The sequence below is a fragment of the Hakea prostrata genome, chromosome 7 (assembly GCF_041222555.1).
Source record: "Hakea prostrata isolate BN-2017 chromosome 7, UWA_Hpros_2, whole genome shotgun sequence".
Classification (NCBI taxonomy): Eukaryota; Viridiplantae; Streptophyta; class Magnoliopsida; order Proteales; family Proteaceae; genus Hakea; species Hakea prostrata.
In genome coordinates this window covers 35,324,370-35,343,868 of record NC_142606.1, presented here as the reverse complement: position 1 = coordinate 35,343,868, position 19,499 = coordinate 35,324,370, and the positions used below count along the sequence as shown (strand labels likewise).

The 19,499-nt window shown below is 42.6% G+C and overlaps 2 protein-coding genes across 2 annotated transcripts in view; both read right to left on the bottom strand.

The window, feature by feature from the left end:
• The window catches only part of LOC149010970 (bromo-adjacent homology (BAH) domain-containing protein), a 73,403-nt gene that overhangs the window by 39,515 nt on the left and 14,389 nt on the right, over positions 1-19,499 (bottom strand). The window contains exon 3 of the mRNA XM_089160635.1: positions 15,305-15,473. Within this exon, the coding sequence (XP_089016761.1) occupies positions 15,305-15,473 (169 nt within the window). The remainder of the gene's footprint in view (positions 1-15,304; positions 15,474-19,499) is intronic.
• Positions 7,758-15,294, bottom strand: LOC149010971 (uncharacterized). The gene is made up of 2 exons (XM_089160637.1): positions 11,434-15,294; positions 7,758-9,054 (listed from the first exon to the last, which is right to left on the bottom strand). The coding sequence occupies exon 1, from the start codon at positions 14,613-14,615 to the stop codon at positions 13,617-13,619; it is 999 nt and encodes a 332-aa protein (XP_089016763.1). The 5' UTR covers positions 14,616-15,294; the 3' UTR covers positions 7,758-9,054; positions 11,434-13,616.

Genomic DNA, 19,499 nt, shown 5'->3' with positions numbered 1-19,499 from the left:
CTTGACTAAGCCAACCGCGCCGGCACTTAGCACTTACTTGCACTAAGTCAGCCAAAAACCCAACTAGAGAGAGTAGAAGAGAGCTTAGAGCTTCAAAAAGAACCTTGAGAGAACTTGTATTGATCATTTGTTTGATGACTTGCACAAATGATTCCTTTCCCTATATATAGGTGAGGTAGGATACAATGAATGGTTATGATTATGTACAAGTGTTTATAATCTAATGGTTAGGAACATCCTAGTGAATCTAGACATTTCTAGGAGCTTTTCTAGAGATAAGATACTAGTTGAAGACCAGAATCTCCCTAGAATGTGGGTTAAGTGAGCCCAGTAATTGCTAATTTGTGCTAGGCCATAGAGGCACATCAATTAAACAAGGCCCAAACAAATTGGGCCCCATAATAACAGGCTATGCATGCAGCCGACCTCATTTTGATGATAAAATAACAAACTCAATAGACCAAACTACTGCCCCCCTACAACACAATATGAAACCAAACAAAATCCTGAATCTGTCTCCCATACCAGAAGTTATCCTCAGAAAAATATTCTCGGGAGACCAACCCACAGATTTGGGTAGCCCGCAAGCAGACCCCCCCCAAACCGCAGGGCGAGGGCACATAGTGCAGGTGATGGGTCAGTGTCAACACAATGTACCGAGAGCACAACACAATGTACATGGTAGAAGACTCGCCCGAGCAGACCGCCACCAAAAACCGAGACTCAACCAACGGGAGATCTCGCAAGATATCAAAGGAGTCAACTCGATGGCCACCGGGGGGAGGGCCAATTGGGCTGAAGCTGATATTTAGCCTAAAGGCCGAACACATGTGGCCGGATGCAAAAACAACCAAGTATGATTAACTACCCAAGTGTAAACAAATAATAGGATTAAGGAATACAAGGTTATATAATATGTAATATAGAACCAAGGCAATATATAAATGAAAAACAAGTGACAAATGCATCAAATAACAAGAAAAAACCATCCAATGAGTACACAATCTCAATTCAAGAATAGAATAATAAAATTATAAAATCATAGAAGCATATAAGTCATAAACATAAGCATAAGACAAGAGGGAATGATCAACTCCGATGTGTAGATCCAAGAGTAGTTGCAAGTGAAAATCCAGCTGAATCCACAAAAAAGGGGCAAAAAGAGAGTCGAGAATGGGAGATATGGCGAGAATGGCAAGATCTCAAGCGAGAACCCAACACCGATCACTCGCTCGCCCAAAAAAGAGACTCCACAGGAAACAGGACAAGAGGCGGAGGTGGCACCAATGAGACACAGGTTAAAATGGTATGGAAAACAATCAAGAGTAGGCACGCTAGGGAAGGTAATGTCCCAGCACAAAGTGACAACAAACAGGCTAAGCACAAGAAGAATGCAAGCACGAAGAGTGGGTAATGAAACACAACCCACAAAGGTATCGGTATGATAATGATGATGTTAATAAACAAGGACTAGAAGAGTGATGCAGGATGTAGAGCAAGAGATAGTAGCAGGAGCGCGAAAGAATAGCAGAAGATTTGGGGTAAGATGGAGGGAAGAAACAAGGTGAGGCCAGAGAAGCAAGAGGGGGAAGGAAGGAAGGGGGGAAAAGAGAAGGAACGAGATTTGGGGAAACAACAAGGTCAACGAGCTCAAAAAGAAGCAAAAACAACACACGAATGACACAAAGAAGGAGTTATAGCAGGGAAAGGACAAAGGAACGAAGATAAAAGAAATGCACCGGATGGGTTAGCATAGGGGTTAAAATATAATTTAAAATTTAGGGGTCCTTTTTAAAGAAGAATCAAGTTTCATGGAGTGGTATGCAATTCTAAAAGGTATTTTAGTCAATCCAAACTTGAATGATGCAAATCAAAGGGTTATGAAAAAGCCAATTAAAAGATCCTGATTCAAAGGCTAAGATTATCGACTTCAAGTTTTAAGTGTTAGATGTGGAGAAATTCTATCATGAGGCCTCTGGTTGGTCGAATACATGGTTATATGGTGCTTTGTGATGTATAAGAGGAAAATGATTTGGTGTGCCATGGATTTAAAGTATGACCGGGGAAGATTCCATTTGAAATAATCATGTGGAGTGCACTCCATTCTTACACGACTTAGAAGATCTGACGGTCAAAATTTCCCCACCACTTTAAAGAGATAATCCAATGGTTTCAATAGTTAAGTTCCATTTGGAAGTCATCCAAAAAACCTCATCAGACGATTTATGTACACTCACCTCCTATCTCTTGTAAAACATGTTCTTAAGCGAAAAGAATAGGGTTTTCAGGGTAAAAGGCTTGTGGAGACAAGTAAAAACTAGTGGAGAATAAGCCTCAAGGCCTGATTTGATTTGATGAAGAGTTAAAGCCTCAAAATCCCTCGTGAAATGTATTGAGGGCATCACCATCCATCTTCTTGAGTGTTTGAATACATCTTGAAGTGCTCTATTGATGGGTGTGCTCCATTGAATGTTTGTGTGATGCACATTGAGTAAGGTTCGGTGAAGAAAAAAGGAACACGTAGAATAAGGAAGAAAAAAGAGAATTTTAAACAAGGAAGAAGAGGAAGCAAATCTGCCAACAAAAAGAGAGAGAGAGAGAGTGTGTGTGTTGTGCTTTGTGTTGTGTGCACTCAAAGTGTTAACAAGGAGACAGAATAGAGAGAAAATGTCATTCTGTCTCCGGAATGCCAATTGTCGGAGGCAATGCATGTTTTGAGCTTTACTTATCTTTTGGCTTGTCATTATGATTATGTGCATTCACTTTGTATGCTAGATAGGTTGAATTACTGCCATAAACCTATGCTAGATGTGCTTTCATTGTAGGCCATAAGCCCAGTTTGTATATTTGGTTACTAGCAGGTGCTAGGAAACCATTGTGGGTAACACCCTCGCCTTTATTGTCAGGGGCGGAAGCAGGTTGGATGTCATGAGTCATGGTTGTGGAATATCTTGTGCTATGGGTGCGGCCTCCTAGACACATTTTAGGAAAACGGGTAAAGAACTTGCCTTTGTATTGCCAAGGGTGGAAACTAGCAATTAGTAGATGCTAGGGTTTGAGTGACCAATACCCTATGGAGTATGGATGTAGGCAACTTGCCGAACCACATATATCTTGTGTGTTCTGAATGTTTGCTCTCTTTTGTATTTGAAGTGTGTGGTCTCCAGGATGGGTGTACACACTTGCTAGAGCCATTTAGTCTAGCTAGGGTGTGTATGACTCTGTGTATGTCTATTGCTATATGTGACTTTATGAGGCATCATGAAATATTGAAAAGCAACTGGCATATACAATTCCAAGCAAGGGAATACCATGGATGTCAAAGCATCTGCCTAGGTGGTAAGGCAGTTATTCAACCGCCTTATTTTGAACCGCTTTGTTAACATGCAGTTTTTTTGTCACATTTTCACCTAATTGCTACCACTTTGTCGCCTTCTACACCTTATTGCCGCTAGACTCCAAAACGGTCACCTTTTTTACATTTAGTACATAATAAATAATATTTTTTCCTGATTTTTTTAAAATCAAATTTTATTCTACAAAGCATATACAAACTTAATAGTTAGTCATTTCGGAATCGGGAATCAATGAATCATTAAATGGATAAGGCACTTATTTGGCATCACATTATCATAGAGGTATGTAAACATGTAAAATTACTACTTTCATTTTCATACATATAATTTGATATAGTTTATAGTCATATGGTATAATGCTTGACGAGATGAACCTATGCTTGTGTTCTTTTCTGAATAATCTTTCATAATATGATTCTTGAATGCTTTTTTTTTTTTAAGATGATTCTTAAATGTTTGTTTAGTTTATAATAGAAATTTATCAACTTAAAAGTAGTCGTATTGAAAAATTTAACCCAACTACTTTGGTCGCCTTATTGCCGCCTAGGCGCCACTTTGTCGCCTATTCGCCTAGACAAAGCCCCAACCACTTTGGTCGCCTTGCCGCCTAGACAACCTTAGGGAATACTGAGCGGCAATACAGAAGTACCATATAACAGTGTACTTGAACTGAAAATCTACAACATTGTGTGTGAGATAGCTCTAAGTAGTTGAGTGCCCATCATATTGGGGTCCATCTATGGGAGCAAGGAAACAATTGTGAATAGAAGAAATTGTGACCCTGATTCACCCTCTCCCTCTCAGTATCAACCTGGAAAAAACAATTAGTGACACTTCAGAAACTTTTTTAATTGTAGTTTTCCTTACTGTTTGTTGTCAAGCAAAATAGCGATAGATCTACAGACTCATACAAAGACAGACGGGTTGCCAAAGAATTCACCCAACTTCTGCAATTGACCATCAAAAGACTTCAAAACATGTTGCAAAACTGAACACCATCAAAGTATTACTTGCATGTGCTGTTAACTTGGGAATAGTTAGATGTGACAATGTCTATCTACATGGAGAACTAGAAGAAGAGCTCTCTATGGAAATTCCTCCTCGTAGGCGGGCTATCAGGGCTAAAGCAATCACCTCAGGCGTGACTTTGTAGATTGATTCCCTAAGTCGATGGTATCAGTAAGACATAAGCAGAGTAATATTGATCACACCCTCTTCATTAGCATAGTACGAAAAATCGCTGAAATTTCGGCGAAACTTGGCGACATCTAGGTGTTTTGGTTAGTGGTGATATAAAATCCAAAATGAAAACGGGAAGTATAAAAAATTGCCAAAATATTGCAATAATCCATCCAATGGTCAAATGTGTCAAGTTCTTAATGATATAAATATTTTGCCCAACAGTCGAATGCATCAATTTCTTGGCAATATATCCCCAAGAAATCGATTAATAGAGGCAATCAAGGTCAACATTTCGCCTCATCCAAGCAAAATTTCTACCTTGTTTACCAGATATTCTCTCTCTTCTAGTGTTTGACTCTTGCTCTTTTTGCGTGGATCTCCAATGCATGATTCTTGCCAACAAAAGCGTGCATCATGTCGATCAAGTGGCGACTTGCTCAAATCTTGGAGATTTTCATCTCAGATGTTAACCACAATTCTCCGAGCTTCATTTTCACAAAATGCATGATATGATGTTGTTGGATTGGTATGGATTTAGCACATGTTGAACACCCTAGGACGATCCATGAACTCACGGAGTCAAAAAACAACATTCACAAAGTAATTTATTTATTTATTCTTGGGCGTCAAAAAATCTATTTTCCTACACCAAAAATGCAACAGATATACATGGTATATGCCTTGTACTGGTATGGATTTCATATATGTTGAACTTCATGGGTCAATCTACGATTTCACAGAGTCAAAAAAAATTTCCACCCAATAAGTAATTATTATATTTTTCATAAATTATTAAAATGTTTATAAAAAATATAAATAATTATGGAAAAATAAGGAAAAAGGTTATGAAAATTATGGAATAGCTCTCTATGTGTTAATGAAGTGTTGTCCATGTGATTTCATTGCCGGTTTTGGTGCGGACAGCTTATTTTTTTGCCAAAAAAAATTTTTAATCATTTTATTTTAAAAAAAAAATACATGGGCAAGTGGAAAAATACTAGCTATGTACATGATTGTTTCTTTGTCTGTAGAAAATTATTTTGGTGTTGTACAGTGAGATATGCAATCATTTTATACGCAACAATGGTCATGCCTGCCAATGGGAGTAAGAGGCGAGGTGATTCACAAGGTGGACAGCAAGGACAAGCATAAAGAGCAATAGGAGGAAAGGTTGACCCTGTATGGCAATATTGTGTGGCAACTGACAAAAGCAAAAACAAGACAGTTTAATATATATGGTAAACAATTAGGGTCAGGTGGCATCAGCAGATTTAAGGCACACATCACTGGGAGTTCGAAAGATGTGGGCACATCCACAGAGGTTACTGGGGAGGTATTGAAGGCAATTGGGGAATTAGGGAAAGAAGGGGAAGAAGAAAGTTGAGAAGAAGAGTGTGGACAGAGCACTTGATGACACAATGCGTGGACCTACAACATACAGAGTTGATTCTAATTTTGAGGACAACGTTGACCCCGTTGATGTAGGAATGAGAGGAGAGGAGATGAGGTGTGCGATGGCAGGAGGATGTTGACCCCATTGATGTAGGCATGAGAGGAGAGGGAGATGAGGCGTGCGATGGCAGAGAACAGGGCATCACACCGATAGGAGTAAGAGAGGGCCAGAGCTAGAGCTACAAGAGCTACTCCCTTAAGGCTTCAGGGCTGGAACATATGGGTTAAAGGAGAGTGGTGGTATGTTTGGCATCTTTAGACAATCACGGAGTCAAAGGACCTCTCCTCCATCAGCAGCTAATTATCCACGCTATTAGGACCTAATCCTAGGGCAAGATCCCAATGTTTTCAGGAGGAGGGAAGCGAAGCAGCCCAAGATCTCAAATGCATGGAAGAACGTGAAGGGCAAGGTTAAACAAGTAGTTGCAAAGTGGATGCTCTTCCACACCATTCCGATAAACGCAGCACAGGGACCGTACTACAAGAATATGTAGACACTATTGCAAAGGCAAGTCCTAGATGAGTTGGCCCCACCCCTAAAGAGGTACCACCTTCTTTACACAGAAGGAGTTGGAGAAATACATCTAGAATATGAGACGTTTATCGGATACGTATGGATCATGATGTCAGATGGAAGGACCGGTCTAACGGAAACACTCGCCATCAACTTCATAGTGTATTGTGATAAGAGGACTATATTCTTGAGATCTATTTATACTACTAGCAATGTGAAAGACCACAGAAATATTTTTGGTCTCCTATAAAACATGGTGGAGGTGGGGGCCAAAAATGTGCAGATCATCACTGATAATGGTTCCAACTTCAAAAAGGCAGGTGAGATGATGATGAGGTTACATGAGTATCATCATTCATGGACACCCTTTGCGGCCCACTTTACCAACCTCATGTTGAAGGATATTAAGAAGATCAAAATTGTCGAGGGCGTAGTGGAGAAGGCTAGACATGTGACAAATTTCAGTTACAATCATGTCTATACTCTCGACATGAGGCAATCATGTGTTGGTGACTTAGTGCAACCCAGTGCAACAAAATTCACAACAAACCTCAACAATATACAAGTGAAGAAAACAGACCTGAGATGGATGTAGCATCCCAGGCTTGGTTTGATTGGGCTGGATCCAGCTTAGATAAGTAAATCTTATACAATTATTTCACTTCACGAATTATTACACTATCTATTAAGTACTAATTTAATGTGTTTGTCATAATTCAGGACCCAAAGCATGATGCACAGCACACCATCCCAACTAATTATTTCTAGAGAGGAATTGTCTTGCAAACCATAGAGCCCATCATAAAAGTCTTACGTATGGTGGACTCCTTCTTGAGGGGGCCCACTATGCCCTACTTGTATGCAGCCATTCGGCATATGAAGACTGCCATACAAAAAGCAAACCCTAAAGGCTGCCAAGGTTTCCCAAACATCGTTGATAAACAATGGACCCAATAGCTTATGCATCCGCTGCATAAAGCTGATAAGTAAAATATCGTGGGTTGTTGCCTTGTTGCCTTGTTGCCTTGATGGGAATTCATTCGATCTTAAATCTAATTGTGATTTTGTGAATTGTGCAGCCTATTATCAATCCCAAATACCAGTACACCGAACCTTTGGGGTTAGACACAAACCTACATGAGGCCGTCATGGGTGATTGCAAAGTTGAGCCGAACCCAGTGCTCCAATCATTCTTTTACAACAACGTGAGAGAGTAGGGATTTCGGACTTAGGACTTGCTATTTGATTTTTTTAAAAGAACATCATTACAAATGATTGTCGATAAAACTGTCCAAGGATGCATTTGAGTCCTTTAATTCAAATGCTTCTTTGAGGGGGACAGGATGACGCTGATTCAGGATAGATGCATTATTATTATTATTACATTTTACACATAAGTCGATTATTTTATGTTAAAATATTAATTTAATGTTTTTGTCATAATGCAGCCAGGTGGTTGGTTTTGTATGGTCCATTACAGGAAACCTCAAGAGACTGGCGACTAGGATCCTCTCCTAAACATGCTTCACCTATGGGTGCAAAAGGAACTGGAGTACATTCAGACTGTTCCACTCCAAAAGGATGAACAAATTGGGTAGCCAGCGCATAAATGATCTAGTCTCCTACCACCATAACATGTGGTTGAAGTTGAAGCATGCCAGGGAAAAGGTTGAGGGGAAGGGACAACAGAACATCATCGACCTTGCCAACATCTTTCAGGTGGAGTCAGATTGTGAGGATCCCCTCGCTGATCGGTCAATGGACAGGGGTGAGCCGGTGTTCAACCAACCTGGAGAGAGGGCTGACCCAAGGATTGCTCGAGCTGTGGGGATTGATGCCAATAATTCATGGCATCTTTAGATGGGCAAACACGTGCACAGGAAGCAGCCAGCATTATGGATAAGGATTGGATGATGGCCCCTAGCACACAAGAGTACGACAATGAGTTTGTACCTTCGACGCTCAATCTACAGGATCCAAATGACACCCTCGCTCCCAATCAGACTCAAACACATGATGGGGATGATGATGGTGACGATGACGACGATAGTCATGGTGGTGGAGGAGAACTTCAAGAGCATTTACCGGATCCATTACCAAAGATACAGTTGTCCCCTAAGATACAGTGGCGAGAATTGCTCCAAGCATGCCACACAGGATAAGGACTATGGAGCACAAGGACAACGTGGTCATCCTATGACCTACCAGCCGAAGGGGAAGGAGAAGCAGCACAAATATGGTCATAAACATAGCTCCCATTAGGATGACACCTCATCGTACAAATCGTATGGCTCTTTCTTAACAACCACAATGGGATCCATGAGCTTGCATGAGTCCAAAGGCTTCACATCTACTCATGGGGCTTACGGTTATGGTCTTTATGGTGTCCCTCCGGGTCATGGACATTATTGTAGAAGTATCCCTTCTGGTGGGGTTACAACGATTATGGGTTTACCGATAGCTAGAGTCAATTGTGGAGTCTATCTTCGGAGGTCTGCCACCACCATATCCACCAGCACAACCACACCCAAATGAGCCTATTCTGTATGCCTATTCCATGGAACAAAAGACGAAAGGGAAAGACGGAAGCCAAAAACCAACCGAAACGAAATAAGTAGAGGCACGAAAAGACCAGGAGACAAACGGCGAGGAAACGGCCCGAACCAACGGGCGAACGACACCCACAGGAAAAAACCCAAACGACCACGCGCAGACGCGGAGGCGAGCCAACGCGGGAAGACGGCAAGGACCTGCACAACCCACCCACCAACAGACCACCCAAACACGAGCTCCCCAGTGCATCCAAACGCAAGGTGAGAACCAACCCCAGAGCAGCCAAACAGTAGAGCTCCAAAATAAGTACAGAGGAGACATGAAGAGTGCAAAAAGACCCACAAACGAAAAAAAACAAAAGAAGTTAAAAAGAGTATAGTACAAGAAAGCCAAAGAAGTAGGAGAGGAGACACCAAGGGCCCACAGACAGCCACACAACAGTAAAGAGGGAGGACGGCCAAGCAGAGAGACCGGTGAGAAGAAGGATGCAAAAACAACAAAGAAGCAAGGGGAAGGAGGGGAGGGAAAAGAGCAAAGGGAAAGGCTCCAACACAAGAAGGGGAAGAGCAAGAGAACCGGACAAAGCAAACATAAGTAAACAGTAAAACAAAACAACACAAACAGACACAAACGAGAGGCAAGCCGAGGAGGACAGAAAGGCGGACCCGGGCCCCCAGACAAGGAAGGAGAGGAAAGGCAAGCGGAAGAAACGAGGACCAAGCGACAGAGCACCCAAAAACCACACCAGCAAAGGAGAGAGGGACAAGGCGGGGGAGAGTGAGGCGGCAAACCAGGCACAAGGATAGCCGCGAGCGAGAGAGGAAGGGCCGGAGAGCACGGAGGTGAACGGGAGGCCACGGGGAGGAAGGAGAGCCAAGACACCGAGAGAGCGGCACAAGAGGAAGGGGAAGACGAGGGGGAAGGAGGAGGAGACAGAAAGAAAACCACCAGCACACAAGCGCGGAGAAGGAGAAGCACAAGGCCGGCCACCACGGCAACAGAAAGCCCAAACACAACGAGAGGGAGTAGGCAACACCGCAAAGGGGGAGGAAGCAGACAAAACAAGGGGCACACAAAGCAAAGACCCAGACAACCACAAACAAAACCCAAGACCAACAAGGACAACGGGAGAGGAAGAGAGGAGGCCAACCGAGGGAGAAGAAGGAACCAAACAAGCAACACCAAGAGGGAGAAGGAGAAAGAACAGAACACAAGAGGATAGAAGCAACCAGAACAGACCAAAAGAAAAGGAGGGAGCCACAGGAGCGGGGGGCCGACGGGACGAAACGCGGGGAAGACAACAGAACAAAAAACACAAAGAAAGAAAAAGACGGAGCAGGCGGGAGGGGAGCAAGGACGGACACACAACGAGAGGAGAAGCAAAGGCCCCCAAACAGGCGGGGGCGAAAGGAGCACCACCCACCAAGAGGCGCAACGAGGGGGAAGGGAGGACGGCACCACACAAAAGGGGGAGAGGACAGAGAGGGGAGAAAGAGAGAGCACCAAACGAGGGCGACAAGAGAGGAGAGAGAAACGGGAGGAGGGAAGGGAGCGGGGAGAGGAGGAGGCCCAGCGGGAGGAGAGGGGCGAGGGGGGACGGCCCGGAGGAGGCCGGCGCAACCGGCACCACCAGGAGGAGCGGCCACACGAGAAGAGGGACCGCCGCGCGCGGGGAGAACGGAGGGAGAGAGGGGAGAGGAGGGGGGGACGGACGGGAGGACCGGGAGAGACCACCACCACGGGACAGAGCGGGGGAGGACACCACCAGACGGAGAGAGGACCCACGCGACACAAGAACACGGAGCCACGAGGCAAAAAGCCACAAGAGGAAGGGAGACGGGCAGAGCACGAGGACAGACAAGGGACGCACCGAGCGAGAGCGGGGGACAGAGACGAGAGAGAGAGCGAGACCCCACCAGGACGGAGGCAAGGCGAGCCCAAGCGGGAGAGAGCACAAGAAGGAGGCAGGAGGACCAAGGGCCCCCGCGGGGGCGCACCGGAGCCAGGAGGAGCGGAGGAGCAGGGCCCAGGACGGAGGAAGGACACCCCCGCGAGAGCCGGGGGCAGAGGACACACACCACCCACAGGCCCACCACCACCGCGAGAACAACCCACCGAGGGAAAGAGGGAGAGGCCACAGAGGGGAGCCAAAACAGGGCGGAAAAAGGAGAAGCAGAGGGGGGAGAGGGGAGACCAGGCGAAAGAAAGACGAAGGAAGAACGAAAAGAAAACACAGCGAAGACAAACGGAAGGGAGTACACGAGAGAAACAGAGATAAGGAACGAAAAAGACAAACCAAAAAGAGGCAGGGCCAATGAGAGACGGAAAAAGACGAGGGATCGATGAAGGAGATTGACCTGGTAAATGTCGTCAGGCCTATTCTCATTTCCCTAAAACTGGTTCTCGAGCATATGAATGACACAGCATACAAAGCTATAGTTTGCGATTATCTTGACAACCATCAACAAGGGATGTTATGGGATCAATATGTATTTATGTTGGGGGAGAACATGATATATATACTACAATGGACAAAAAAATGGGGACAAATCCACCGAGGCATAGTACATAGTATTGAGATGATGGGATTGCTATGTACTTATTACTAAGATGAATTTCAATTGTACTTTTTTTCTCTTGCAATTTAATGAAGATCTCTATTTTGTTGCATCATTTGCATATTTACACTAGCTTAAATTGATGTCCCAAACTCCAATTTCACCTGCACACAGTCAGGCATGTGCCGATGAAGAACACCACTTTAGTTTAGGTTTTAGGCAACAATAACACTCCCAGTGTGTTAATTGGTCTCAAACTCCAAAAACTAGCCCAAATGACCCCAAATATCACCCAAACTGGGGGGGTGAAATTCCACCAAAACTTTTTGTTTTCAATTGTACTTTTTTTCTCTTGCAATTTAATGAAGATCTCTATTTTGTTGCATCACTTGCATATTTACGCTAGCTTAAATTGATGTCCCAAACTCCAATTTCACCTGCACACAGTCAAGCATGTACCGATGAAGAACACCACTTTAGTTTAGGTTTTAGGCAACAATAACACTCCTAGTGTGTTAATTGGTCTCAAACTCCAAAAACTAGCCCAAATGACCCCAAAAATATCACCCCAAACTCGGGGGGTGAAATTCCACCATAACTTTTTGAAATTTCAACAAAATTTCGTCATTTCGGTAGTTCCACTGGGTGGTGAAACGACATGTTTCGCTGAAATTTCGCACTATGTAACTTGAAGGAGAAGTCCCCAGGTTACCATTCTAATTGTCTATGTTGATGATATAGTTGTGACAAGCAATGACAACGAGGATCTATGAAAACTAAGGTACTTGTAATGGCAACTTCCATAGAGGTTTTTGGCTATCCAAGCACTAGCAAGCATACTTGATAAGAACCCACGAATCGGATGCAAAACTAATATTATTTAATTGATAGAATACTGAAGAACAATGATAAACTGGTTACACTGGTGCCAGTCACCCCCACAGCACCTAGCTGCCCCTCAGCCTACGGCTGCCCAAATACTCACATAAATAATCCCATCCTCCTCCTAACATCTTACCCTTATTTATAACCCCTAATCAACCCTAATTCTCTCTCTCTCCTCAATGTAGCCTAATACTGTGATCCCAGGGCTCTATCATTACTGGCCCCTCGAAAATCACCTTGTCCTCAAGGTGATGGAAAATTATAAACTTGGTCTTTACATGTTTGCCACGCAACCATGCTAGTTCGACATTCTGCACAACACACCTCCGTGGAATCGAATAGATGCAATAACCACATAACTCCAAACAACCCAAATGAAGAAAAACCTTGGAAACTGCAACTGAGTTAAAGAGTACACCAAGAATATCTATTGGAACCGAAATCAGCTAAACAGCAATAACATATGGACCCATACAAAGCACAACGCCTGCTGTAGAAGGAATACAGTTCGTCTCCGACACACATGGCCAACCAAAAATGGAGTCCTTCGCGAAATAGAAAGCGCCAACACACTCCTCAGGGTCGCCGTCGATCCCTAGAAGGTGGCCTCGCTGCCGCACGAGCCACCGCAACCTTCCTCTTGACTGTGAGCAACCGTTGGCGGTGTTGGATCGCTGAATCAGGTGCAGGTTTTAAAGAAGAAGAAGGTTGAACACTGTAGTTCCTAAAATACCCCTGTTTATGATGTTTGGCAACTGGGCCATTAGGTTTTTGGACCCTTATTTGCTTGGGCATTAAAGCAACCACTGGACTGGGCCTGAAAATATAACACCTGATGGGCTGTTGTCTAGCATCTTGACCCTTAAGTCCATAAAATAAGTGAGTGGGCCACTGGGCTTTTGAATTAATTTGGCTCCTTGAGGCCCACACTTCTGACTTTAAATCTTGGGCACGTTGCTCAGTTCGGCCCAGCCTAATAGGCCCTAGTACTTCTTTTTTAACCTTTGGTCCACAGCCTATGGATTTGGGCCTTTGAGTAGTCAGGTCTATGTGGGTTCTCAAGGCCCATTCCATGGGCTTATTACACAGAAATAAATAGCCCAAACGGCCCAGGGTCTAATACAATTGAACCACTGGTTCAAACCCTTTCTTCCTCTTTACCTCACCTACGATCCTTACCCTAACCATCGCCCAGATTGTCGCTGCTGAATCTGGAAAAATTGATTTCAGCTCTTCCTCAATGAGATTTCCAGCGATCAATTCCCCAATTTCCTTATTTTCTGTTGTCAATTGTAATATCTCCTTCCTCTTCAGAATTGTAAACAATCCAATCAATTCCCCAATTTCCTTATTTGCTGTTGCCGAGTGTAATATCTCCTTCCTCTTCAGAATTGTAAACAATCCAAAAAATTCAGCAAATGATTTCACCATCAAATCTAATTTGGTAACCAAATCTTGGAGAGCTATCTCAATGGGAAACTGAATTACTATTGTACTGTAAGGTTTCCGCCATTGTCGGAACTGAAACCAATCCACGACTGCTACCGCTTCCTCCAGCGTAATCCAAGGAGGCTTCACTGGAGCTCTCGCTTCCCCGTCATCCATCACATCAGGCCGATGTGCCTTCCACATCTCTCCGTCCGTGAGGCCTTCATCTTCTTTTTCTTCTCCTGCAAACAACCCCATCGGAACTATGCTGCAAAAATACAACTTGCCCAGAACACTACGAGAAGACCTGCTACTATCCACCATGCCATAGTGACTGTAGCCAGATGCTATGACTTCAATTTTCTCATTGGACTCCAAAGGTCCAGCAGCAAGCATCGTTAAATCTACGTGCGCGTGAATCTCTTTTGATTTCATAAGTTCAATAACCCTTCCAATCTTCTTGCCTTCACCGAAATCCACTTTCAGAGCTTCTTTGATGCAAGACCAATTGAATTCAAACCAATTCTTTTGGTACACCCAATCTAAGGCGTTCCCGTTTAGGTGTTGGAGAGCCACACTCAACTTTCTCTCCTCCTCAATTTGGTATTCCCAGCAGAATAACAACACTTCAAAAAGCCATTCTTTCACATTGCCTTCGCCGGAAAACATGGGCAATCCGGTGTACATCTATTTCCCAGAGATCATCACTGCTCTGATACCAATTTGATAAGAACCCACGAATCGGATGCAAAACTAATATTATTTAATTGATAGAATACTGAAGAACAATGATAAACTGGTTACACTGGTGCCAGTCACCCCCACAGCACCTAGCTGCCCCTCAGCCTACGGCTGCCCAAATACTCACTTAAATAATCCCCTCCTCCTCTTAACATCTTACCTCTATTTATAACCCCTAATCAACCCTAATTCTTTCTCTCTCTCTCTCTCTCTCCTCAATGTAGCCTAATACTGTGATCCCAGGGCTTTATCAATACTCTACGTCTTGGATTTTTAAAGCTTCAGTTTTCCAATTAGCCAACTCTGAAAAAGAAAAACTTGACAAGCGGGTAGCCTTGGGATCTATATGCCCATAAAATTTCAGCTCCATTGGAAATGCCATGTGAATGAACTATTGCAAATTTGAGCACCTCTTTGAAATTTCCTGCCAAGGAAGACACTCCCCCCAAAAAAAAATGAAAAGGTATTACTGCTTACCAACAACAATAACATAATTGCTAAATATATTTACCAACATGCCCATGTGTGAAAAATAAATGTTTGTCGTGTCAAACAACAACAAACTTGTCCTAGGCCTTATTACGAAGTCAAAAAACCAATTTGACAAGGTGGTTATAGAAAGAGAGCGCACATACCTTCTATTCCAGCAATTTTATCATCTATCTTGTCTAATATTGTGCGTTTTCCAACATCAAATGTACGATAGAAAACAAAGTCAGCTATATGCAGCTCTTCTTCTGAAGGCTGCGGGTTCCGTGGGTCCTTAGAAATGCAAACAACATTGCATTTGCCTCCAATTGCTTCCTGAGGTGATGTAGAGAGATCAAACTATTAGTAGAAGCACCATATGTTACAGGAAGTCTAGGAACTTCAGCAGTGAAACTGACGCATATGGTTCGAATGTAGGATAAAAGATCAAAGTAATAACTTGCAAGTTGCAACGACATCTTCCCAGCTTCTAGGCAGCTGAAAATGTTATTTCAAACATTGAATTTAAAAATATAATGAACAAAACAAATAGAAGAGGACAACTAAAAGCACAAGCAACTAAGGAAAATGACTGGACACCCAACAATTAACAAAGGAAATTTCATTTCCTTTCATTCTTTTTTGGGGAAAAGAAACAATCAACCGGAGATTCAAAAACCTCATATAGAAACCGGGCCATTGAGGGGTTTATTTGTTTTGAGTGGGATATAGTTGTTCAAGGTTCTTTATTTTTTTTTTCCCTACAAAGAATTTCCCCTTGTAACTGCAATTTTGAGAGTATATTCACCCTTTTAAAAGGGGCAACATTTTAACTAATGATACTAGAAAAAGATGCTCTATTCATTTTATGCAAGGTATTGTTGAAATTTTCATTTTTATCTTCCTTACAGGTTAAACAGCTTATTAAAAAACATTCGAGAAAGACAAGTTTGAGCTCCCTAAGCAACTATGGCCCTGGCCCTACATGATAACATTTTGTTTCTAGGAGAAGAATCTATTCCCTCAACATTTTTTTGTTGATTGGGACAAGCACAGCCATGTTCAACAGAGACCTTTAAAAGCCCATGAATTGAGAAGTGATATAATTCAGATTAAATGAACTAGAAGAGCTAGGGGCAGGTGTAAGATAACCTTATGAGAAGTGATGAGAAAGGATATGCATGGCTTAGGCCTTGTATCTAGTATGGTTACAAATACAGTTGAATGGAAGGCAAGGAAAGATGTAACCAACCCCATTTAGTTAGGGTAAGGCTTCTTGTTATTGTTGTAGATATATTAAGGCATTTGGTAACTATAATTCCTAATTTTGAGCCAGAAAAGAAACAAAATGCATTTGCTTTTCTAGAACTTCTATAAAATTCAAAAATGCCATTATGATGGATTGGGCATTCATTGGCTGGGTTTACCTAGTAATCGGCCATCTTCATGGACCCAAAAGAGAACTACATAGATTGAGTACAAAAATCCCCATACATGGTCTTATTTTAGGCCTTCTGTTTTAATGTGGTTGGACCAAGCCCATTGGATGAATTTGTTTTATTTTAGGTTCAATAACAGTTAGGGTATTAGAGTCATTTTATTTTAAAAGTGTAAATATATCACAGCCTCCATAGTCCATGCATGAGAAATTGAGACTAGTGGTTTTAAGTTAAAGTGATGTAGCAAGAAGGGCCCCAAGGGAATGCAAAAAGAAGCCCAAAATAAGCCCCTTCCTGCGGCCCCAAAGGGAGCCAAACTCAATAAGGGGCAAAAGGAATATTTTACCAGCCCCTTTTGAGTCCCCACAGTCCTAATAAAATCCAGAATCTCCTGAGGAATCCAGATCTACTTTTTGTTTTGAGATTGAGTCTTTCGATTAGCAGGTTATGATAAGAGTCCTTGTCCAATTAGGAGTTGCAGTTGGAATCCTTCTTAGTGTAAGAAGCTTTATTTTGCAAGTTCTATTTGTTAAGGAGTTCCTAAAAGAATTCCTTTTTCTAGTTTTTTGTGAATTGAGTCCTAGTATGAAAAGGAATTCCGGTCCAAATAGAATTCCTTGATTGAGTCCTTCTCCAAGTAGTCTTTTTTATTTTTTGGAGTCCTATTATAATTCCTTCATTGAAAATGGCTATTAATATAGCCCTTTACACATGTTACAGATCAGATTATGAATATTGAATAAACAGAGAATTGCAGGAAGACTTCGGAGTTGTCAGCACCTAGGAGGAAGCCCACAGCATTGGTGTGCTTCCACAGCATTGATGTTTTTAGTTTTCTGCAAATTTGCAGATTTCCCTCTCACTTCAAATTTCCTGCAGTTTTTCAAGTAACCATTCTCCCAAGTACACCCCCATCCCCTTCCGTACCCCTTTCCACCTCCCTCAGCCATTGCGCAAACACCCCTCCCCCTCTCTTCCTTGCGGCAACAGCAGCCCCATCCCCACCTCAAAACCTTAATTTCCCCTATCCCATCCACCCTATTTTCACTCCCTTTGAATCACACATCTCCCCTCCCTTTTTTCTAACCCTCAACCTTAACCTCAGCCAGATTCCATCATTAAAATTCAAAACCTTGCACTTCATCTTCATCTTCAACCTACAAACCCATAAAACTCAAACCCCTACAACTCTTCAACCAATTATCCAAATCCAACCCCCTTTTCGATTCAACATCCTAACACCCATACCTACACTGGACCCTAACCCTAACCTACCCTAGAAACCCTAAAACTCATAAACTTTAAATATCCTAAACCCTAGCCTAAGGATTATTCTGAATATACAGATCTGTTAAAACAGATTTAATTCCTTCACTCTCCCTCATTTTCCCAGCCTGGACGAACCCTAACCACCTCCCCCAATCATTCCTCACTTAGCCGTAGACCCACCCCCCCCCCCCCCCCAAAAAAAAAAATAACCCTAGAGCCAACGGTTTAGAAGTCGAAGCTCCCTTAGCCGCAAGGTTATTTGGGCATATAGCTGCTGGCCACATGCAATTTGCCCTAAACAGCAGGCTTAGAACCCTAAATTACTGCTGCTTCTCTAGAAGAGGATCCTGAAGACTGGCCCCTGACTTGGGGTTACATCATAAAGTCTATATTAAGAGTAGTTAAGTAGCTAGCAGTTGTGATACATTCTCTTGAGAAGATCACAACTTGGTGTTGGACTCCATTATCCACACTGCTGGGCTGTGAATCAACTAATTGGCCAAGTAGGTGTTTGGAGGACTCACCTAGGCAGGCAACCTTCTAGATCTAGGGCATTTCTTCTTCCCTCCCTTCAATCTTTACTACTTCTAAAATCAAAACCAAATCCACCATTAACCTGCAATTCATTCCCCAACCTGTCATGCTTTGAAACCTTAGTTTCCCCTCAATAAAGTAGCTGAAAGTCATTGACATCCATTCCCTTGGTCAGTTTTATTTTTGCTTGAAGTATTATGTCATTCCAACGTCCCTCACCACCCCACCCCCAACAAAGAAGAATAAAAAATATAAAAGTTAAAAAAAGCCATTAGACCTTACCAAAGCCAGATACCTAATTTCATGGCCTACATCTGATAGGTATAGAACACCTGCAGGGAAACTCAGCCCCTACATCTTGCCTCCATTCCCTTCAAGTTTAAAGCCCATACAAACCCTAGTAGGCCATTGACCTCAGACCCCTAATTCCCTCAGCTAATCCCTATTCATTAGGAGTCTTCTTTTGAGGCTGAAATTTAAATCAGTCCTCCTCCTACCCATATCAGTCCTAACTCCAAGCCACATCTTAAGTAGAGGCCCTCCAACCCCTCAAATGAGGCCTACAGTGCTGTTCAAAAATAATCAGCTTTACAGAATCATTGTTGCATGCTACCTTGCCAGGATTGCCCTTATCAAGGCTGCAGTACATCAAAAAGAGATCTTCTCTCAATTCTTATGCATAGAACCTGCTATAGTTAAAAAATAACTTCCTTCTTCCCTGCTTTTCTCGTAACTAGTTAGAATTCCATCATACAAGCTCATTGAAAATGTAAATATATTTAATAAATCAGTTAAACCACCCCCCCCCCCAAAAAAAAAAAAAAAACCATAAGATGAATCTTCATATACTTTCCCAATGGCAACACAAACCCTCACAAAGATATTACCCCTTTGAACTTTTCCTTCAATAGCCTGAGCAAACATCTTTAGTCACTTAAATCAAGTGCATAAATCTATAAAGTTTACTTCCATGCAAAATTATTCCCATTCCCATGTTTCATATGGTGGCAATAAGCATGAAACTCATGCACTCTGAATAGAAATTCAATTAGGAAAGATAGGGAAAATGACAGTATCCTTTTGTCTCACATTGAGTGATCACAAACACCTCCCTTCTTAA